Raw genomic sequence first — 20,856 nt, forward strand, 5'->3', positions numbered from 1 at the left:
GGAGTGTTTAGTCCATTTACATTCAAAGTAATTATTGATAGATATTTATTTATTGTCACTTTGTTACTTGTTTAGTGGTTATTTTTGAAGATTTTCTCTGATCCTTTTATTTTGTGAGTTCTTTGAATTTTTCAGAAATATTCATTTTTACTGCTTTTGTGTTTCTTACTTTCATACTGTCATTTTTGGTCTCTTCTTTCCACTCAAAGAGTCCTCTTTAATATTTCTTGTAGGGCTGGTTTAGTGCTCAGGAACTCCTTTAGTTTTAGTTTGTCTGGGAAACTCTTTGTCCTACTCTGAATGATAGTATTGCTGGATAGAATATTCTTAGCTGCAGGTTTTTCTCATTCAACACTTCAAATATATTATGCCTCTCCTTACTGGTTTGGAAAGTTTCTGATGAAAAATCTGCTGATAACTTTATGGGGTTTCCTTTGTATGCAACTGTCTTCTTTTGTTTTGGTGTGTTTAATATTTTTTCTGTGTCACTATATTTTCTATTTTAATTATAATATGTCCTGGCATGGATCTGTTTTTGTTGATTTTGTTGGTAGTTCTCCATGCCTCCTGGATCTGGATATCTGTTTCCTTCCTCAGGCTAGGGAAGTTTTCAGCTATTATTTCTTCAAATAAATTCTCTACCCCCTTTCTCTCATCTTCTTCTTCCGGAACTCCTATAATACAAATATTATTATGTTTGATGGAGTCACTGGGTTTCCTAAGTCTACTCTCAGTTTGCATGATTTTTTTCTCTCTTTTCTTCAACTTGATTACTTTCCATTACTCTGTCTTCTAGGTCATTAATTCAGTCCTCTGCTTCTTTCAGACTGCTGTTTATTTCATCAAGGGTGTTTCTCATTTTTTTTTTTTAATTTTTTTTTCAACGTTTATTTATTTTTGGGACAGAGAGAGACAGAGCATGAACGGAGGAGGGTCAGAGAGAGGGAGACACAGAATCGGAAACAGGCTCCAGGCTCTGAGCCATCAGCCCAGAGCCCGACGCGGGGCTCGAACTCACAGACCGCGAGATCGTGACCTGGCTGAAGTCGGACGCTTAACCGACTGCGCCACCCAGGCGCCCCAAGGGTGTTTCTCATTTTGTTTACTGAATCTTTATCTCTGCTATGTTATCCCTTATTTCTGTGTTAATGGTCTCACTGATGTCCTCCACTCTTTTCTCAAGTCCAGTGAGTATCCTTACAACCATTGCTTTAAATTCTCCATCAGGAGATCACCTGGTTGACTCAGGCAATGGAGCATGTGACTCTTGATCTCAGGGTTGTAAATTCAAGCCCCTGGTGGGCTAGAGATTATTTAAAAATAAAACCTTAAAAAAAAAAAAAAGAAATCCTCATCAGGTATGTTACTTATATTTGTTTTGCTTAGTTCTCCAGGTGTGGCCTTGTCCTATTCTTTCATTTGGGGCAAATTCCTCTGTCTTCTCATTTTGTCTAAGTCTCTGCACCTGCTTCTCTGTGTTAGGAAAGTCAGCTACATCTCTTGTTCTTGAGGTTAGTGGCCTTATGGGAAGAAGAGGTCCTGTAGTGCCCTACAGTGTAGTGTCCCCCTGTTCCATAGGGCCTCTGATATGTGTTGTGTGCTGCACTCTGCTGTTGTGTCCTAGCCACTTTATACTTCAGGCCAGTGGTGTGCTGAGGCTCTCTTTGCCTGTTGTGCACAATGTTTGGTTGCTGGCCTGGATGTGGCATGTTTTCACTAGTGTGTTCTGGTCTGCTTGTGAAGTGAGACCTGTTGTCACCACCACCAGAATGGAGGCCTCACAAAACTCTGAGGTCAAGAGACCTGGTGTTGGTAGGGGTTTAGGCCAGTCTTCTGGGTGAGGGGGGCCTGCCATGCTAGGACTGAGGCAAGTGTGACTGGGAAAGGTGGTTCTTCTGGAGCACAGAGTGTGGAGCTTGGTGTAAGCAAGTTAGGTAGGGAGTGTTGGCACTGCTCTGTGTTTATGCTGATGGGCAGAGGAAAGAAATGGCACCAGTTAGTTCATTGTTCCCAGAAGGGTCTCTCTGTGAATGCTGCCTCTTTGGGACATGCTCTGAGATGAGCAACTCACCTCCCCACTGTGTACCCCAGGCACTCTTGAGATCACTATTTCCAAGCTGTATGTCCAAGGGCTGTTTGCCCTGCTTTTTCTCCAAGAGCAGCCCCAATGTCCTCCAAGCTTTCCCAGAGCCAAGCACACTGACCTTTAAAACTCCAGGCTTTAAGCCCTGCTGGTTGCAGGAACTCATGAAATTCAGGCCCTGTTGCTTTCCAAGCCTATTGCTATGGGGATTTGTTTTCTCCCTGTGCTCCCCTGTGTGCTAACTTGTCTCTCACTCTTCCTTGTGACCACAGCTCCCTCCTCATGGAAGCGGCCATGATCCCTTTCTCTCCCCAGCTGTGTCTCCTCATTTCCTACCTTATTTGATGTGGGCTCTTCTCCACCTTTGTTGTGGAGTTTGTTCTGTCAGTCTTCAGGAAGATTTCTGGGTATGTAGGATAGTTATCTTGTTGTATTCATGGGATGAGGTGAGCCTAGGGCCCTCCTCCTCCACCACCGTCTTCTCCTCCAAGTGAGGATCTTGAACTTTAAATTCCATCGGTGTCACTGGGACTTGGCGAAAGTGAGGACAGTCCTCAAAGTAGAAGAATAAGAAAGGGCTTTCCAGGCAGAGGGACTTGCATGGGCAAAGATTCAGGAAAGTTCATGGTCTGTTGGTGACTCTGAGGAGCTCAGTGTGGCCAGAGTGCAAGATATAGGGAGGTGGGGATGGACATGTGGGGAAAGGGCAAAAACCCACTAAAGCTAAAGTCTCAGGGAGTAGAGAGCAGAGAAAGTTTGAAAAGGATCTGTACAGGTGGGGACACCTGACATTTAAGCTTCATTGGTGTCACAACAAAACCAGACATAGGCTCCCCAGGGTCCTGCTCTGGGACAATAACCTTCACAGGGTGCAAAATTTTAAGAGAATGATTTTTAGAGGCCAACCTTCTTGGAATGAACAGAAAAGATGAAAGACAGAATTCCAATGCCTGGGTTCTCAACATCCTCCACCCAGGCCCATGGCTTCCGCTAAGGGAGTCCTTTGTCCAATGGGATAAAGGGCTGGGCCACTTCATCCCTCCCAAGGCCCTGCTACCACCCACATGCTGACTCTTGACCATTTGGTGTCCACACCTAGAGGCCCCATAAGTTCTGCAAATTCTGTATGTTGAATATTGAAATATTTTTCCTCATCTTCCAATCTTGTCTCTGCTCCAGGGGCCCACCACCCTGCAAAGGGTCAAGTGGTCCAGACACCTGGGAATTATCTGTGAGCTCTCCTCTTGGCTTACTCCCCTCACTCCCACCCCCACTGGATCATGAGTGGTGAGTCTGGTTCCTGATAGTTCTTTAAAAAAATTTTTTTGTGTTTATTTATTTTTGACAGAGAGAGAGAGAGAGAGAGAGAGAGAGAGCGCACGCGCACGAGCATGAGAAGGGGAGGGGCAGAGAAAGAGGGAGACACAGAATCTGAAACAGGTTCCAGGCTCTGAGCTGTCAGCACAGAACCCGATGTGGGGCTCCAACTCACAGACCACGAGATCATGACCTGAGCTGAAGTTGGATGCTCAACTGACTGAGCCACCCAGGTGCCCCTGGTCCCTGATAGTTCTTGAAGTCAACCTTTTCTCTCCCTGTCCCTGCTTCCCCTGGCCATTTTTTGGTGCTATCATCCTACATGACTTCTACTCAGGAGACCTGGTACACAGTAGACACTCAACAGTGTGTAGCTAGCTGCTGTTGTTATGAAGAAGAGAACCCGGGGCAGGGGGCGGGGGAGATAATGTTGAAATGACCACTACAACAATCTGAGCTCTCCCATGGTAATCCAGACCCAGATCCTCGGTCCTCCCATGCCAGGGGCAGCTGCAGCAGACTTAGGGGAAAGTTTGGAAATAACATGGATGGTAGAGGTCAAGAAGGAAACTCCCATGCCACCTTCCTGTCCCCACAAAGAAGAGGTGATTCTAAAGCCTTCCACAAGATCTCCCAGGAGATCTCAGCAGTGCTCAGGCCCCAGCTCCCTCCCACCTGCTGCAGAAGATCCTCCAAACCGAGGCAGGTACTGCCTCAGCCCCCACTCCCACCACTGCCACCTAACAAACTGGCTTGAGCATCCTGGTTTCTGATTCTGACTCCCTAGAACCTGAATGTGCAGCCCTGGGCAGGTCACTGTCAGTCTCTGAGCCTCAGTGCTCCTGACTCTGCAGTTGGAATTCGCCAAAGTGTCAAGGCTGTGACTGCCTACCCCGGGTTTCCATCACTGCATCTGGGCCACCAAGACTTACAGGGCCAGGGAGGAAAGGAGCCTGGGAACCTCACTATCCCACCCTCTCAAAGTTTCACCGCTCATGAATCATTCTAAGCTCAACCCAAACTGCTGGCAGCCGGGAGCTGAGGCAAACTGTTTCCCTTCTCCGAGCAGCATGCGTACACATGAGGGGCAGTTCCTCAGAGCCCCCACCATTGGCCAGGAGAGACTGCTTCAGGAGAGGAGAAGAAGGAGAAGGTCCACTGGGGCAGTGCAGAGGAAAGGAGGTCCAGAGTCCTGGGATGGTGGACAAGTCTACAAACCACTCCGGACCTCAGTTTCTTTCTTCCCTTGTAAAACGAAGCCAATAATAAACAACTCACTGGATTATTCCGAATTTGCTGTGAGGATGAACTAAAATCCTAATCTTGAAATCCACGAAGCTCCGCTCAGGTTGCTCCTCAGAGTGGGAATGCTGGTTGCCAGGCCAACCCTTGGGGTCTGGCTTGAGCACCCGCAGGAACCAAGGAGCTCCTGGAGACTCCATGTAGGTCTATCCTGAAACCAAGAGACCCAGAGTGATCTTAAGTTCACCTTGGATGGGGATGAAGGCAGAGGCCAGGAAGGGGGCAGCTGGAATCTATGCTGGAAGAGGACCGGAGGCCTCCAAAAAACTGGAAAAGGAGGGTGAGAAGGTTTGAGGGAGCAGCATGAAGGGCAAGAAAGTTCACCCTTCTAAAAGTGCCCGCTTTCTCTATCTTTCCTCTCTTTTTCTAGTAACTCTTCCCTCCTCTTTCTCCTCTGTCCCTCTTCTTTCCTTCCTATCTTCCTTCCCTTTCTCGTTCTCTCTGTTGCCCCCCATCTTTCTTCTCTCGCTCCTTCTTGCACCACTTTCAGCTCATCGTCACCCTCGCACTTTATAACCAAACAGTCAAACCCCTTTCCAATTAAAGTGGAATTAGGCAACTCAATCAAATTAGTTCCCTATTAAAGCCCTTCTTTATTAAACCGTTTTTCTTGTCCTGCTATTAAGTTTCACCGCCTGGCGGAACTCGAGCCGGCCCCAGAAGTTTACCTTGGGATGACGCCGGGCCCAGACTAGGGGAGGGAGCACCCTGTTTCCCGGAGAGAGGGAGTCACCCTGCAGGGAGCCGAGCAGGTGGGAGGAGGGGGTCGGCGGGGGAGCCACTATTGTGCTCAGCCCCGCTGCAGGAGGGAAAGCCACTGGGGTGCTAAGAGAGATCTGGCCGGAAGGCTCGTCCTCAAAATCCCTTTCGGATTACACTGCCGCGGACGAGGGCAGCGCCTCCCCCCCTCCGACCTCCATCACCCCAGAATAACTCCCGGGCCACGAGCCTCTGTGGAAGAATGGTCGCAGCCCTCCTTCCCCAGCCGCTGCCTCCGTTGCCTTGGTTCCAAACCTCTTTGAGAAGGGAAGTGCGCGGTGTGCGACCCGTGCCGTGCCCAAATCTGCGGCCCGGGAGAACAGGAACCCGGCCTCCAGCCTCTCAGAATTCCGTAGGAGGTTTTGCCAGCGATCCGAGGATCCAGGGCACTGGCAAGACGACCCGCCGCTCCCGCGCGCCCAAAACAGGAGTGGGAAGGACGCAGGGTCCCCGACGCGTAGCGGGCGCCGCTCCTCGCGGAGTTCTGAGTCGCGCGTCACTCCCGTCGGCGGGGCCTTTCCCTGCGCCACGGAAAGTTTTCCGGCTCCGCACCCCCCGGGGGCGGACACCAGCCAACCTTAAGTCAAGCTGGCACCGCGGGGCCCGAGCTGGAAATCAAGATCTTTTCAATGTGGCCGCCCGAGGAGCGGGACGGGATTCGGTGCTGTTTTCTTAGAAAATAACATTTATTTCTAGCTCATGTCTATGCAAAGGAAAGCACAAAGTGAGCCATTCTCTGCAGCAGCGTTTCCCGCTGCTGTCCCTTCGGTCGGGCTTTTAGCGAGTCCCGGGAGGCGGGGATGCGCCCTCGGGCGGGCGGTTCTGGCTCAGTCACTAGTCGCTCTGTTCCTGCTTCAGTGCGCACCTTGACCACTCCTTAGGGAGAGATCGGCCGCAAACAAGAGGGGCGGGTGGGCAGGATTTGTCCCGAGTTCACAATATATTTAATCTATAAAACCTGATAAGTACAATGCGCGCATAGTCTACTTCTTTCCATTTTGTCCTTTTTTTGCTTGTTTCTGAATATTTTTCACGTTAATACCGAGGTCACCTACAGATTACAATTAATAACTTAGAATTCCATTTTATAACATTATACACTGGCTTGTATATATATATGTATAGATTATATATAGATTTATACATATATAAAAACTCACACTGCACCAAGGAAACCCATGCTTATCGGCATAAGCAACAAAGAGAGCGACAAATACCGCAACGAGGAAAGTGCACCTTAGAACTTGTTTCCTTTTTTTTTTTTACAATTGATATCGATATATATATGTGTGTCCCAAAGACTCGACTCAGTGCCAAGAGATTTATACATCCTAAATTTATATTTGTTAGAGCGAATATTTTTTTAAAAATTTAATAAGGAGAGGGAGACACAGAAGACAGACTCTCGGACTATCCTGCCATCCACTGGAGAGCGGGCGGGTGGGACGAGCACAGCAAAAGGAGAGGCAGGAGCGTGTGTGGCGGCCTCAGCCTCTGAATTCTCAAGAATTCCCCGCCTTTCGAAGAGCTGATAGAGCCTTGAGAAGGGGTTTAGAGGACGAGGGTCAGGGCCACGCACCCCCTCAGAGAACACCTGTATCTGTAGTTGCTCCCTTTTGCTCAGCTCTCCACCCTTCCAAAACAAAACTGAAAATCACCTTTGAGCGAGAGGACCCGAGCCGGGGCGCAGAAGGCGCAACGGGTGAAGAGGGACCCGCGGCCCGCGGGATCAAGGCTGGGGTCCCCGTTTGGGGGCCGCCCGGATGCCGGACCCCCGGCCTACTGCTTCTCTGGGGCGCCGTTGACCATAGGCCCGTACAGGCCGCCGCCGTAGGTGGGTTCCTTGTGCACCGCAGCGGCGGCGGCCGAGCGGTCGCGCATGAGGTCGCTGAAGGCGTAGTCCATGGGCGGGCGGAAGCCAAGTGTGGGTACTAGACCCGCGGTCGAGTAGGGAGCCATGAAGGCCAGGCCACGGCTGTGTGCCGCTGCCGCCGAATAGGCCAGGCGCAGGGGGCTGAGGCCGAGCGGCGCGCCCAGTGGGTAAGCGCCAGCGTCGGCGCCGAAGTGACTAGCGTTGGGCTGCAGTGGCGAGAAGGCCGAGCGGCTGCTCAGCGAGCCCAGCGCCCCAGGCGCCATGGCGCCGGCCAGCAAAGGTCTATGGTGCGGAGGGGCAGCGGGGCCGGCCTGCAGCGGCGCGTGCAGCCCCGGCCCCCCGGCAGCGGCGGCATCAACGCGGCCCGGCCACGCGTCTTCCGCAGCAGCTACCGCACCCACCGCGGCCTTATCAGGAGGCGCGGCGGGGCCAAGGCCGGCCGCCAGACCCCCGCGGTGGTGGTTCAGCACCTGCTCGATGGCCTGCACCACGTCGCCGCCGCAACCCTGCAACACCAGCTCCAGGACGCCTCGCCGGTGGCCCGGGAAGACGCGCGTCAAGATGTCCAGCGGCGTCCGCTGCCGTGGACCCGGGCCCCCGCCCAGCCCTGGGGCGGGAGCGGCCTCTGCCTCTTCTTTGTCGGCCTCGGAACCAGACTCGGAGCCCAAAGGGCTGGCGGAGCCCGGGCTGTCCTCCTCGCCACCGCCTCCCGGGCCTGCGCTGCCCGGGCAGCTCCCACCTGCCTCCTTGGAGGCCCGGGCCAGGGGCGACCCGGAAAAGGACTCCCCGTCGCCGTTCTCAGAGCCCGAGCCCGGCCGCACCTCCGGAGAAGATGTCCCGGGACCCGAGTCTGCGCCGTCGGGTGATAAGGGCTTCCCCGGTGGCGGCTGCGGGCTGCCTGGGCGGCCGGTCTGAAGCAGCGTCTTGGGGAACAGGTCAAACTTCTGCAACTTGGCCTCTAGGAAGGGAGAAAAGGGTATATGAGGAGTGATTAGGAGCCGGGAGGCGACGGCACCCTCAGTACATTATCCCTTTGGACCCAGTTTCCTCTCTCTCTGAACCGACGACCTTCATTCACTAGGCTCCAGTGCCTCTTTCTTTTTTCTCCAGTATTCCTTAATCTCTGAGCCCCCACAGTTTTGTCTCACTTCCCCTACCCGTAGGTGCACTCTTTTGTATGTACCCAGGACCCTAACCACTTGGGCCCTGTAAATTCAATGTCCAGTTCCCCTTTCCACATCTGTGCCCCAACACTTCCACCTTTATTCTCCTTCCTATCTTTGCCTTGACCTGGAGAAGTGGCCAGGAGACAATATAACTTCCACCTATATCATCTACTGTATAGAGACCCCACTCCACATCCATCGTTCCAAGAGCAGACTCTGCCCTGGGTGCCCTCTGGCCTTGGGCAACATAGCTTGTAATGGAAGGCACCTTGGGTATCTAAGAGATCTCAAGCCTTTCTACAGGTAAAAATAGAGCCCCTATTTCTAATCAACCCTTTCCAAAATTAAAACCTAAGAACTTCTTCACTGCCAAGCTGGGGTCTCAGAAGGCCCCCCAATGGCCCCAGACTTAATTCCTCCCTCCCTAGAAAAAGGCGAGATGTTCTTGAAGAAGAGGGTGGGGCCAGACTGGGAGTAGTGGTGGGGGGGAAGAGTGGGGATCCAGGGAAGCGAGAGAGTTCCTGCTCGAAGGAAACCAGGACAGGTGGGGAAAGATGCTAGAAAGAAGGAGCAGGCGCAGCATGCGGTTGTCCGGGGAGCATTAGGAACTTGAGAAAAGGAATCAGAGGGGGAAAAGGAAGGGGGTGTCTTCAATACCTAGAGAAAGCCGTGCGGGGAGACGAAGGAAGACTGGGAGAGGGCCAGATTTCTGAAGAAAGTTGGGGAGGAGCAGAGGAACCACGGCGCGTGAAGAGCAGAACCAAGGTTAAATATGAGACGCGCGGATTCCCGAGCAAAGTGAGCAAGGAAACTGGGACCTGGCTGCATTGGAGTAGAGGAGATAAGATTACAGGGTCTACATTTGGCCCCGCAGTGAAAAAAAGGGCCTGGGTGCCCGGTGAACTCTAGCAGTCGGGCATTTAGAAAAGGGGATTCCACTCTTTCAGTACCAAGACAAGTAAGTCTCTGGGCCACGTCCCCTGGGGCCCCGTCCCTGCTTCCCTTCCTCCCCACCCTGCCGCGCGCTCACCTGAGCTCCCCGAGCCCGCAGTGCCGCCTCCGGTCCCTGCGGGCGCTCCTGCTCCCGGCCCCCCGCCGTCGGCGGCGCACACAGAGCCGAAGACCTCGTAGGCAGGTCGCGGCGGGATAATGCCGTTGGCGGCGGCCAGCGCTAGGCCCTCGGCAGTGCCGTAGAGCAGCTGTAGCTCGCGCGCCTCGTTCTCCTCCTGCGCCTGTTGCCTGCGCAGCGCCACCTGCGCCGCCATGACGCGCTGGCGCTCCGCGATGAGCGTGCACTTGGCGCACAGGCAGTCCTTCCAGCGGCAGTAGCGCTTGTGGCCCTTGAGCGCCGACACCACGCCGTGGTTGCGGCAGCGCGCGCACTTGGGGGTCCGCGGGTACTTCTCCGCCGCCCGCAACAACAGCGGCGGCGCTCGTAGCAAGCCGCCCGCCACGCTCACCGGTAGCGACGCGGCCGCAGCCGCCGCCGCTGCCACCGACGCCACAGACGCCACGGGCGGCCCCGTCGCTGTCGCCGCCGCCGTCGCTGCTCCGGGCACGCTAGGCAGCTCAGAGCGCAGCTCCATGGCAGGACCTGGCGTAGAAGACCGTGGGAAGAAGGAAGAGACTTGTGGTGAGGAGCGCACGGTGTGCTAAGGTACAGCGTACCCACGAAGAAATCAGGCTTAGGGAGGGAAATTTCGGTCGCGGAAGTTTGGCTAGTGGTGCCAAATTGCCGGGAGGAGGTGCCTTCTGATCCCCCTTGTAAGGCTGAGTTCCCCCACCCCACCCCCACCAAGGCTCTTCTTATATCTGATTTATGCGCTGGGTCTAAGATTTCGTTTGACTCAGTGGTTCCGCTGGAAAATAAAAATAAAAAGACACAAAGTTTGAAAAGTTATTGGTTCAGGTGGATATAACGAGGGTATGAAAAGTAAAATATTATTTCCCAAAGTTTAGCTTAATTGGAGTGAGACAGGTAGAGAGAAATATTTGTTTGAGGGGACTCGGACTAGAGAGAAAAATTTTGATCCAACAGTTAGACCGATACCAAGAGCAAAACAGGAAAACCGAGGCGAAATGCACAGTTTTGTGGAAAGGTGAAAAAGAGAGAGCTATCAGAGCATACAAAGCATGGAGTTCAGCTGGCTGGGTCTGAAGGTTTTGGTGAGAGCAGGAGAGTTAGAAAAATCAGGAACAGAAAGAACGGCTCGAGGAAATAGAGTGAAGGCTAGCAAAACAAACATTTTAAAAGCGAAGTTAGGCGCGGGGGGAGGAGCAGGGACCCGTGGAAATGTGGGGGCTACAAGTTTCATGAAGCGGGGCCTCCAGGGAGTGGGAGAGAAAAATGAGTGTGGAAATGAATTTGGGAGGCGTGGGGGGGGGGGTTAAAGAGAAAATTAAGCCGAAGAAACTTTGGAAAAGCAAACCCAGCCTCAAGGTTAGCTTGAGGGGTGAGGAAAACACCACCAAAACAACAGCTGATACGGGTGTCTGGGTCCCAGGGTTCACTCAGGAGAGAAAGGTGTGCAAGAGAGGGAAAAACAAACAAACCCTTCAGGTAAAAGTTGTGGGTGGGGGTGGAGTAAAACCTGTGGCACAATTTTTAGTCTTGTAGCCTGGGAGAGTGGTCGAGAAGGAAAAAGTATCTTGCGAAAAGTTAGGTATTACAGGAGGGTGATCTTTTCTCTGACCATCTCACACTGCCTTCAAGATCCTCTCCTCCAGTTTAGGGACAGAATCGTCAGACACACGCTCCCCATCCTGGGATCTCTGCGGGACCTTACTCGAGTGCAGATTCTCGAGCTCTGGTCTCAGAATTGGGATCCTGGGACTTGGATAGCCCGGGAGACAGCACCGAGGCAGAGGAGTCGCCTCTGGAACTGGCTATAGGCTAACAACGGAGTCTCACCTGAGCTGCGGACCTAGAAGGCCTAAGCAGGCCCAGCCTCGAGCTTCTGCCCTGTCTCTTCTGGGTCCCCGTATTCCCGGGTCCCCGCCAGAGCCCGGAACCGAATCCTCCTGTTCCCGCCCCAGTATCCTAGATCCCTTCCCTATCTGAGCGGCCTCTTCCCTCAGGCCCCTGGGGCCGCTAAGTCCCTAAGGCCGGCGTGGCCCGGGCCTTGTCAACAGGGCCGGTAGACCAGGCCGCCTCCCCCTGCCCTCCCTGCGCCCCTCAACTACCTGCCTTGGGCTCGGGGATCCTCCTCCTCCGCTGGCGCTTCTCGCACCTCCCAGCTCCGCTCGCGATGCAGGCGCTCTTGGCCTCTTCCCCTTGCCCCCTGGTCCCTTATCTGACCACGTCACCCTCCTTCGGTCACCATGTCCGAACTTCCGGACCCCCTCGGAACGCTGCGCAGTCCAACGCTTCCGTCGGAAATCCGAGCCGGGGGACTGGTTAGGGACCGGCTGACTGGAACCCGCGACCCGGCCCTCGCCGCGCGGCGTCCCCTCGCGGAGCGCGCGGGACGCTGCGCACAGCCGCGCCCCAGTTGCCCGGCACTGCCAGACTCTCAATGAGCCGCTCGCCCGCTCTATTGTTGCTCCTTAGGGCTCCATTAGACAGAATTGGACAACAATGTGGCGCCTGCCATTGGCCAGGGGAGGCAGACAGCGCTCTGATTGGCCGGGCCCGCGCCCGGGGAGCCCCGCATTCTACTGTGTCCGAAAGATTCGAAACTCCAAAAGCTCCACAGAGTGCCTCCGGGAGGGGAGGGGCGCGCCGGGGAAGGAGTGGAAAAAAGTAGGCTAGGAGGAGCGTTGAAAATATCGTGACAAGTAGTTTCCGTGCGCCCGAGAGCGTGTGAATTGCGCCTAATTACCGTGTCCGGTGCGCCTCTACGTAGCCGTGTGTAACCCCTCGGCTTCTAGGACGCGGGCTCCGCTGCGCGGCTCTCAGAGGCCCCGGGCGCTTGGCAAGGCCGAGTTTCCCAAGTGGCCCTGGTGGCCGGGGGCGGGATAGGGGCAGGTGACAATTCAATTACCGCGGTCGGGGTGGGGTGGAACGGGGACGCAGGGGTGGGGAAGGGAGAGGGCATATAGCATAAATGCCAAGACGATTTTTCCTGCCTCCTTCCGGCTCTGTTCTACCAAGTCCAATGCGTTTGGGGTAGTTGGGAGCTGTTTTGTATTTTTCTCTTTCCGCCTTTAAAACACAGATCCTTTATTTTAAAATTCCTGGTACGATAGGCATCAAAAAAGGGTAAGTATGGTTTATGAGGATTTCTGTTGTTAAAGAGGAGACGGGAGAGAATTGAGATGACGCTTCCCGTCGGAGCCTTCCAGTTCCCTTGCGCTTCCTTTCCCAACCCTTAATTCCATTCCTCTTCCTCCTCTTGTTCTTTCCTTTCCTCACTTCTGCAGCATCTTGATTTCCTTTAGGTGGTGGTGGGATTCTTTTTGTCACTGTTGTTTCAAATTAACAAAAAGTTTAATTTCTTTTTTAAACGAAAGTAAAACGTGCCCTCTCTGTCTCCCTAGATCCTCTTGAACGCAGGACGCGCATCGGTCAGTTCGTCCTTCCCGGCCTGAGACAAGGTCGCCACGGACCCCCAGGAGTAGTTTTAACTTTCACCTTCCACTCCCGTACTGACATCACGGCCCTGAGGAACAGCTCGATCTGCAGAGGAGGTAACAGGTTTTGGATTTTGTTTCCCTTTTGAATGGCAACATCTGGAATTAATACCGCGGTTTTCGGGCAGGATCACCTTGGGTATCTCTGTGATTCTCTGTGCCCTTTCTTTCTGTCTTTTCTCGGTCCAGTGTTCTCTCTCATTTTTACTCTCCACTTTTCTCTTAATTTGTTTAATTAATAGAAAAAACGAGCTTTCACGTTGTTCTCCCTCCACTCCCGATCATGCGTTTCTGTGATGTTCTTTAGAACTTCCAGGGCCACGGGGTTCAGCCCGCGCAGCCTGGGTCGCGGAGGTCCTGGGCGCGTAGACTCAGTGTCCCGCCCCTGGCCTAGGAACGCACCCCTTTCCACCTGGCACAACTCGTGGGCCGCGACCCGCCAGCCCAACCTCTCTGACGCTAGGCGCTTGCGACTGGGGGAGGAAGGCAAGAAAAGTGGGGCCCCACCCCAGTTCACCGAGTCTCGAAGGGAGGTTCCTAGGATGCTGTCCGGGATGGCCAGGCTGAGGGAGGGAGAGGGAGAGGGAAGAAGGTGGTGTGCGGAAGAGCCGGGCAGAGAGCTTCCAGAAAGCTGACCAGGCCCTCGGGCAAGTGCCCTCCCACCCTGACAGAGTCTGTGATGGTACCGTAAACCAGACCCTTTGCTCCTAACAAATTCCACTAGCTGGAGCCTGAGAATATGTTTGGGAGAGAGCAAGGGGTCAGCTCCACCTCGTGTCCTGCATGGAGTCAGGTAAGGGAATGAATCTGGGATACTATGTCCTGCAGGAGTGGAAGACCCAGACCCCACCTTAGAACACCTTGACGTTACAAGGTTAAGGAAATCTCTCTGTTAGCTGCACTCTGGCAGGAGGACATGTGGGAGAGGGGGAGGACTGCGACTGAATCCCGCACCAGGGTGTCTGGTGTCTTCTCCCAGAGCTACCTTGGACAAAGTTTTTCAGAAATTATTTTAAACCCTAAATGAATTGAACTATAGGAGTAAGCCTAGCTTTTGGAGAGCGGTGGCCCAGATACTCCTCTTTTTGCTTGAGGCCAGGCCACTGTGTCCTCAACTTCAGTTCAGTGAACCTGGGGGAGCCAAGGGTCCAGCCACAAGGACTTGGGAACCCCACGCTCTCCCACTAGAGTGTGAGGAACCCCATTTCCTTAGGAGGCAGAGTCCACATCCTGGAACCCCGCCTAACCAGAGGGAATCTGCTCACCCCTAGAGCAGGCTCCTCTTTCCTTGCCTTCATCACTCAACAGGTCTGGGACCTACAGCCTTTCTTCTGATACACCTGAGATTGGGGTGCTCACGTGAGTGAATGTGTCATGAATGGAGGGAGGCAGAGTCATCCTAGGCAGAGGTCATTGCACTCATACCTCTACAGGCCATTCTGGGGTTAGTCCTGATTTGGACTGATCCCCAAGGGAGCAGCCCTGAGGGCTGTGGCTGTGCTAGCCACCAGTGGTGCCCAAATTGAGGCAGCAGGGACTACCTTCTACACACACCAGAGGGTGGCTTCACACCTGGACATACATCCTGCACGTGGAACCTCATTCTGTGAAAGTCTTGGATACACCCTCACATCTGCTTGCAGTGAGCGCCCACAGGGTGCACTCACCTCTGAAGCTGCCTTCTCACCCAGAGGACCCCTTCAGAAAGTCTGATTGAATTCACAGCGATCATAATCATGCCCTCATCCTAGGATATCCACTTTGTACTTGACCTCATACCCAGATGCCCACAGACTCCCTGGTCAGTGACTAAACACCTAGATAGAAGCATATGCTCACAGACATGTGCCCTCGCTAGTCCATGGACCCAACCCTGTTCCAGGGCCCTGAAGTTGGACCCTGCACGGAGAAAGCCAGACCACTGGGACGAATGAGGCGGCTCAGGGCAGAAAGCTCATCCTCACACAATCAGGCACAAACACACTCACTCCCTCAAGCACCTCCTCTTAGTTCAGAATCATTTGCTGCGCCGGCGTCTGGGGTTCCCGGGTGAGTTCTCCCAACCAGGAAAATCCACCTCCACCCGTGTTCGCTGCTGGCCCCATCCCCCAGGACCCCGCCCGCAAAGGGGTGGGGTTCAAAGGGATGGCCCTAGTGGCGACCCAGGGTGAGGCTGGAGTTGGGGTGGAGGGTGTGGAGGGGGCTGGAGGTGCGGCGTGGTGGCGCTGAGTAGGAGCAGGGCCGGGGGCGCTGATGGGGGACCCGGGAGGCATTGACTTTTGCGCTGTTTGCCCGCGGCCTCGGAGCAAGCAGACGCCATCTGTTTGCCGGCTGCGGCACGTCCCGTTTAATTACCCTCCCGGCAGCCTAATAGAGATGATATTAAACTAAATCTTTCTGACATTAAAAGTAATTATCCCCAAACCGGTGGCTCCGGGACGGAATCGCCCCTCCCGTCCCCAGCCCTCCCCTGGCCGCTCCAGATTCCGTTAGTTTGGCTGAAACTCTTTACCGGGAAAGGGGCGCAGAGAAAAGGGGGGAAGGAAGGTACCTTTGGGAGAAGGAATCTACGCGGGCTGCCCTATACACGCTCTTTTCCCGCACAACCACAGACGCACGAACACGCGTGTGGATACACTCACATCTGTACACACACAGACCACGACAACATTTTCTTCCGGATCAACTCTCGCCATGTTAATTAAGAGTCTCAGCCGCGTGCACCCCTGAGTGGACAGAGAAGCGCAGCCTGGTTTGCTGTCCCCGCCCCCGAGCCCGCTACAATGGCCCTTTTACCGGGTCAAAGCCACGGATCCGGCCTAAACCGGGGCCAGGGACCCAGGCACAGTTCTGCAACCAGAAAGAACCTCTTTCATCGTGGCCCTTGACTTCTCGGGCGCTCTTCCTGTGAGGGGCCCTGCGCCTCGCGATTCCCCTCCAGGCCCTTAAGTCCCGCCAGAGTCTGCGAGGCAAGCTCTATTATTCCACTTGACAGGTGAGAGCACAGACCCGGGGAGGTGAGGTGACTGGGCCCCCATCTCAGAAGCAGTACGGGACAGAAAATAATTCGAACTCAGGAGACCAGAGGAGACCCCCACCCAAGGCCCAAGTTGTGCACGGTTCCAGGCACGGCGTCAGGCTGGGCGCGGGAGATGGAATTCTGGCCCGAGGCCCCTCTCCGCACCTCGCCCTCTGGGGCCCGCGGGACCCTCTGGTGCTCCGCCTCTCCCCGGGCCTTCGACCCCCTTCAGCAGAGGAGCGGGCCAGGGAGCCACCTGAGGGCGAAGCAGCGGCGGCACCGAGTTGAGAGCGCGGCGAGAATCCCCAGCGCAGAGCCCCTGAGCCCAGCCGGCCGCAGCCCTTCTTTGGATCAAGCCCGGGCGTCTTCAGGGTGCGTGCGGAAGCGGCGGCCGCCCAGTGTCGCCAGGCTTCTTGTCTCCACAGCTTTCTGGCCGGGCGCAGCTGAGCCTGGGACAAACGCGCGGAGAGTACTGTTCATTGCCCAACTACTTGCTTGTATTTTTGAGCGCCCAATGTGTACCGCTACCCTGATAAGCTCTTGATGTGGCGCTGTGTTGCTTGGTACCCAGTCCTTGGGGGGAGGTGTGACGTTCCACGTTTTAGAGACAAGACCGCCGATGTTCAGCAAGGCCCGGAATTCAACTTGCCCGGGGTCACAGTGCGGCTGAGCGTCGAGAAAGATGGGAACCTAGATCCCATTCCCACTCAGGTTCTTTTCTTCTTACCTTCAGTTCCAGTTGGACAGGGTCAGACCTAGGGGCTTTCGTTCGGTTCGATTCCATTCAGTTGAGAGATGATTCACAGAAACTCGAGAGAACGGGTCTTTAATTTCATTCATTTTGAGCACCTAGTAAATGCCTTGTGGCTCGAGGATAAATGAGTTGTGATGGACCCTTAAAGTGTTCATGGACCAACTAGGGACACAGTCACCCATCAGTGACCTCACGATGAGCAACACGGTTGAGGTGGGAGTGGGACAAGGAGGGTTAAGGGAGACTTCCTGAAGAAAGGGATCCCTGAAGTGAAACGTTCAATTTCCCAAATCGAAATTGTTTGTTCTGATAAAACATTACAAAACATTTTAGACAATTCAGTAAATTTGGAATTCCTTGTCTATTTACCGTTACAAAAATGTACTTTTTGTTACTTGTTTTATATACAAATGTGATAAACATTTTTTCATATTAATATATCTACATAACCTTAAAAATTGCTTAATATTTCAGTGTGTGGATGTACTTTAATTTAGCCAATTTCCTCTTGAGGTATTTTGTTTGTTTCCAATTTTTGCTACAATAAACATTACTACAATGAACATTCTTTGTGAATTTGCCTAATTATTTCCTTAGGATAAATTCTTAGAAATAAGATTGATTGGCCAGAGGCTTTTTTTTTTTTTTTTTTTAAGGCTTTTGATAGCTACTTGTCAAATAGCCCCCAGGAAAGGTTGTGTCAACGAACACACTCAACAGTAATGTATCTTGCTGATCTTTTAAATCTTTGCCAATTCAGGCAGGAAAAAAAGAATCTTTTGTCATTGTAATTTGCATTTCCTTAGTTATTTCTTAGTTTTTCTTTATGTGTTAGTCACTCATGTTTTTTTTTTTTTTAATTTGTTTTATTTTTGGTTTTTTTTTTTTTAATAAGTTTCTCCTTTCCTTAATTTGTAATGGCTGTTTATATATTTAAAAGCATGGGCTTCTCTTATCTGTAACATATGCTGCATTTCTCCCTTTTTGTTGTTTTATCCAGTTTTGCTGTTACACTGAAGTTTAATTTTCTTATGTAGCCAAATCTGTCATTTTTTCTTTATAGATGCTTCTTTCTTTATAGATGCTTAAGCAAGGGTTTTTCAAATCCAACTTTCTGAAAGCATTCACCTATATTTTGTATTAGCCCCTTTTCATATAAATGATTTACATTTATATCTTTAGTTCATTTGAAATTAAATTTGGTGGAAGCTGTGAAGTAGGTTTGTAACTTAATCCCCCCCTCCAATGTTAGCCAGTTATCACAGCTTGTATCTAATGGTCCACCCTTTCCCCCTCTGCACTGATCATATATTATATACTGAATTCTCAGATGGCCTTAGGTCATTTCAGCACTTTTCTCTCTATGGAACTATTTACTTTTGCACCAGGCTCACTAAAAAATTATTGTAGTTCTGTAATGTTTGGGAGGGCAAGCATCTTTCTGATTCCTGATTCTTCTTTTTCAAATACTCTTGCCAATTTTGGAAAGATAGTCACCTGAATAAATATTTTAGAATTTTTAAAGCTGGCTCCAAAGTGAAAGTAAAATTTTAAAAACCTTTGGAAATTTTATTTAACTGCCTTTAGAAATTAATTTGAGGGAGATTTATTCTATACATCTTCACAATATGGGATATTTCCATCTCGGACACAGTGTGACTTTCTTATTCACAACTTTTATGTCCCCTTGTAAATTTTGTCGTTTTGTTTCTTGAGTTGTTTTTTAAGCACATTCTTTAGTATTTTATGTATCTATCGTGAACACACTGTTTCACCTATTGCAATGTCTAACTGGTTATGACAGGAGAATAAGAGAGTTACCGATCATAGTATATTTAGAGACCGGCCTCCTTGCTGACCCACTTTAAATGAGTTCTCACATTTTCCCCGCGCTGAGTTTGGAAGGACCTGGAACTGACTAAGCTGAGGGAGGGAAGGGCGATTCTACACAGAGGAAACGGTGCGAAGGGCCAGTGATTTGTGCACGGAGTGCACTCACAGGGTGGTCTTTTTTGGACCTTCCTTCTCGTGGTCTCCTTCTTGCAAGAGGGCCTTTGGAAACAGCGATTGCAGGAATCAGCCCTGTGTGACCGTGGGCGAGTCGCCTCCCTGCTGGAATCGGATTGTTTGGAGAACAGCAGCCTCCAGGCCATCGCAAGTGGGGAGAGAAGAATGCGAAGATGAAGGGCATCAGGGCTCTAGGCTCTTGGGCTGGATCAGTGAGGGTTTGAGTGCCGATTGCTCCTCGGAAGTGCGTGGGGTGTCCGCAGCCGCATACTCGCAGCCTGTAACCCTCAGGTCACCGACCAAAATGAACATATGGGGGAGGGGGATGGGGCTAGAAGGGAGAGACCTAATCCATCTGCCTGGGCCACACACTCACACATACACTAACCCACGCACCTTTGGCATCTTTCCCTCAAAGAGTTCTACTCAGACTTCCATCCTCCCCTCGCCCTCCTACCCCCACCCCCCACCCCATCCCATTTCCTGCTGGGACTGCGCAGTCTCCTTCCAGACTGTGTATGGTGGGTGAGTTCCAAGCTGCATGACTGGCTCAGGGCCCGATACTGGTTGGGCCAGAGCCCAACATGTTAACTCTCTTTCCTGGCGGGGCCCTGTGTCAGGGTGGGGAAGTTGGCTGACAAGTAGGTGGCTTCCTCCCCCCCCCCCCCCCCAATGGGTTGAGACTCCAGGCTTGCAGTGACGTGGATGCACAGATGCCTTCTCCAGGTGCTCAGGCCCAGGCCACACAGTTACCTGGAACACTTCTGTTCACTGTTTAGGACCCAGCACTCAGGTTGCCCCACTGTCTCTTGTTAGAGGCACAGTAGACACAGACCAACCCTGCAAGCTTAGTGCCTCTGCATTTTGCCCTCTCTGAAGCCTCACAGCTACCCATCTTCATCCCCAATTCATGTCAGAGGAAACTGAAGCATGAAGAGGAAGTAACTTCCCAGAGTGATACAGCTCGGTGGGGGAGGGATGAGAACTGTTCTTTGCATCTGTGGAAGAGACTGGTGAGTCTAGGAGGTAGAGTTGAGGCCACTTCCCCTCAACCCCCACCCTGTCCGGTTCTCAGAACTGACCCCCTAGGAATAGGTGTAGGAGGGGTGGATGAAGGCACCCCTTCCTTTGGTGTTGGGAGCCTCTTTTCTTGGGGTTTTCTTCACTCCCTTTGGAGCATGTACACCCCCTCTCACCCCTCAGGACTGACCACACTCTGCTTTCACTTCTGGTGAAGAGTCTGGCAGCACCTTAACACCTTTGGGCATAGCCTGGCTGAACATGGGTGCCAGTATGGCACATTCCCTCCTGTGTAAGATGGAAGCTTTCATGGGTCACTGTGAGGATTCAATGACACAATTCATGGAAAGTCCTTCTCAGTGTCTGACATGTAGAAAACACTCGGGGTATATTGGGTATTGTTATTTGTTAGTCAGTTGCTGAATGAACGATTCTTCTCTTTGCCTTCGCTCCAGAGGGGAAAACTGTTCCCTTCTCAGTACCCTTTTGCTTCCATTAGAAAAAGGACTGGGGAGCTGGGAGCTGATGACAGGTGACTTCTGCCCTTGAACCATAATCTGAAAACTGCCTCCAGAATCAGAATTCTGATGGAGTGTCATGGATTAGAGACCTTCTGGCAGGCCTGGGGTGCTCAAGGCCCCAGAGGGACTCTGGGCCATCTCCTTCCCTAGGTCACCTCATCTCCCCTACCCACCACTCTCTCCAGGGGCTCCATTAACCAGAACATGTTTGCTATAAAGCACAAAGTGATACTGCGCCAGTAAGAAAGGAGCAGCACAGCCCAGAGCCCACCCCCAGCCTCTGGAAGCGGCCCCATCTGTCTCTTCTCAGGGCCTCCATTATTTTGGGCACAACATAGCCCTGCTGGTTCCTTGTGGGGCTCTGCAAAGGCAGGGGCTGGGTTCTTTTCCCCATGGCACGGTACCACTTTTATGCCAGAGAACATGGTCTTTCCCTTTGTGTCCATGACCTCCCGTAGCATGT

General features: G+C 52.5%; 1 protein-coding gene across 1 annotated transcript; it reads right to left on the reverse strand.

Annotated features, from left to right (window-relative positions):
- Window positions 1-6,126: 6,126 nt before the first annotated feature.
- On the reverse strand, window positions 6,127-12,176 carry DMRTA2 (DMRT like family A2). The gene is made up of 3 exons (XM_040470186.1): window positions 11,684-12,176; window positions 9,531-10,094; window positions 6,127-8,292 (listed from the first exon to the last, which is right to left on the reverse strand). The coding sequence occupies exons 2-3, from the start codon at window positions 10,084-10,086 to the stop codon at window positions 7,241-7,243; spliced, it is 1,608 nt and encodes a 535-aa protein (XP_040326120.1). The 5' UTR covers window positions 10,087-10,094; window positions 11,684-12,176; the 3' UTR covers window positions 6,127-7,240.
- Window positions 12,177-20,856: the final 8,680 nt, after the last annotated feature.

This window comes from Herpailurus yagouaroundi, unplaced genomic scaffold (genome assembly GCF_014898765.1).
Source record: "Herpailurus yagouaroundi ecotype Mexico unplaced genomic scaffold, PumYag 77, whole genome shotgun sequence".
Lineage (NCBI taxonomy): Eukaryota > Metazoa > Chordata > Mammalia > Carnivora > Felidae > Herpailurus > Herpailurus yagouaroundi.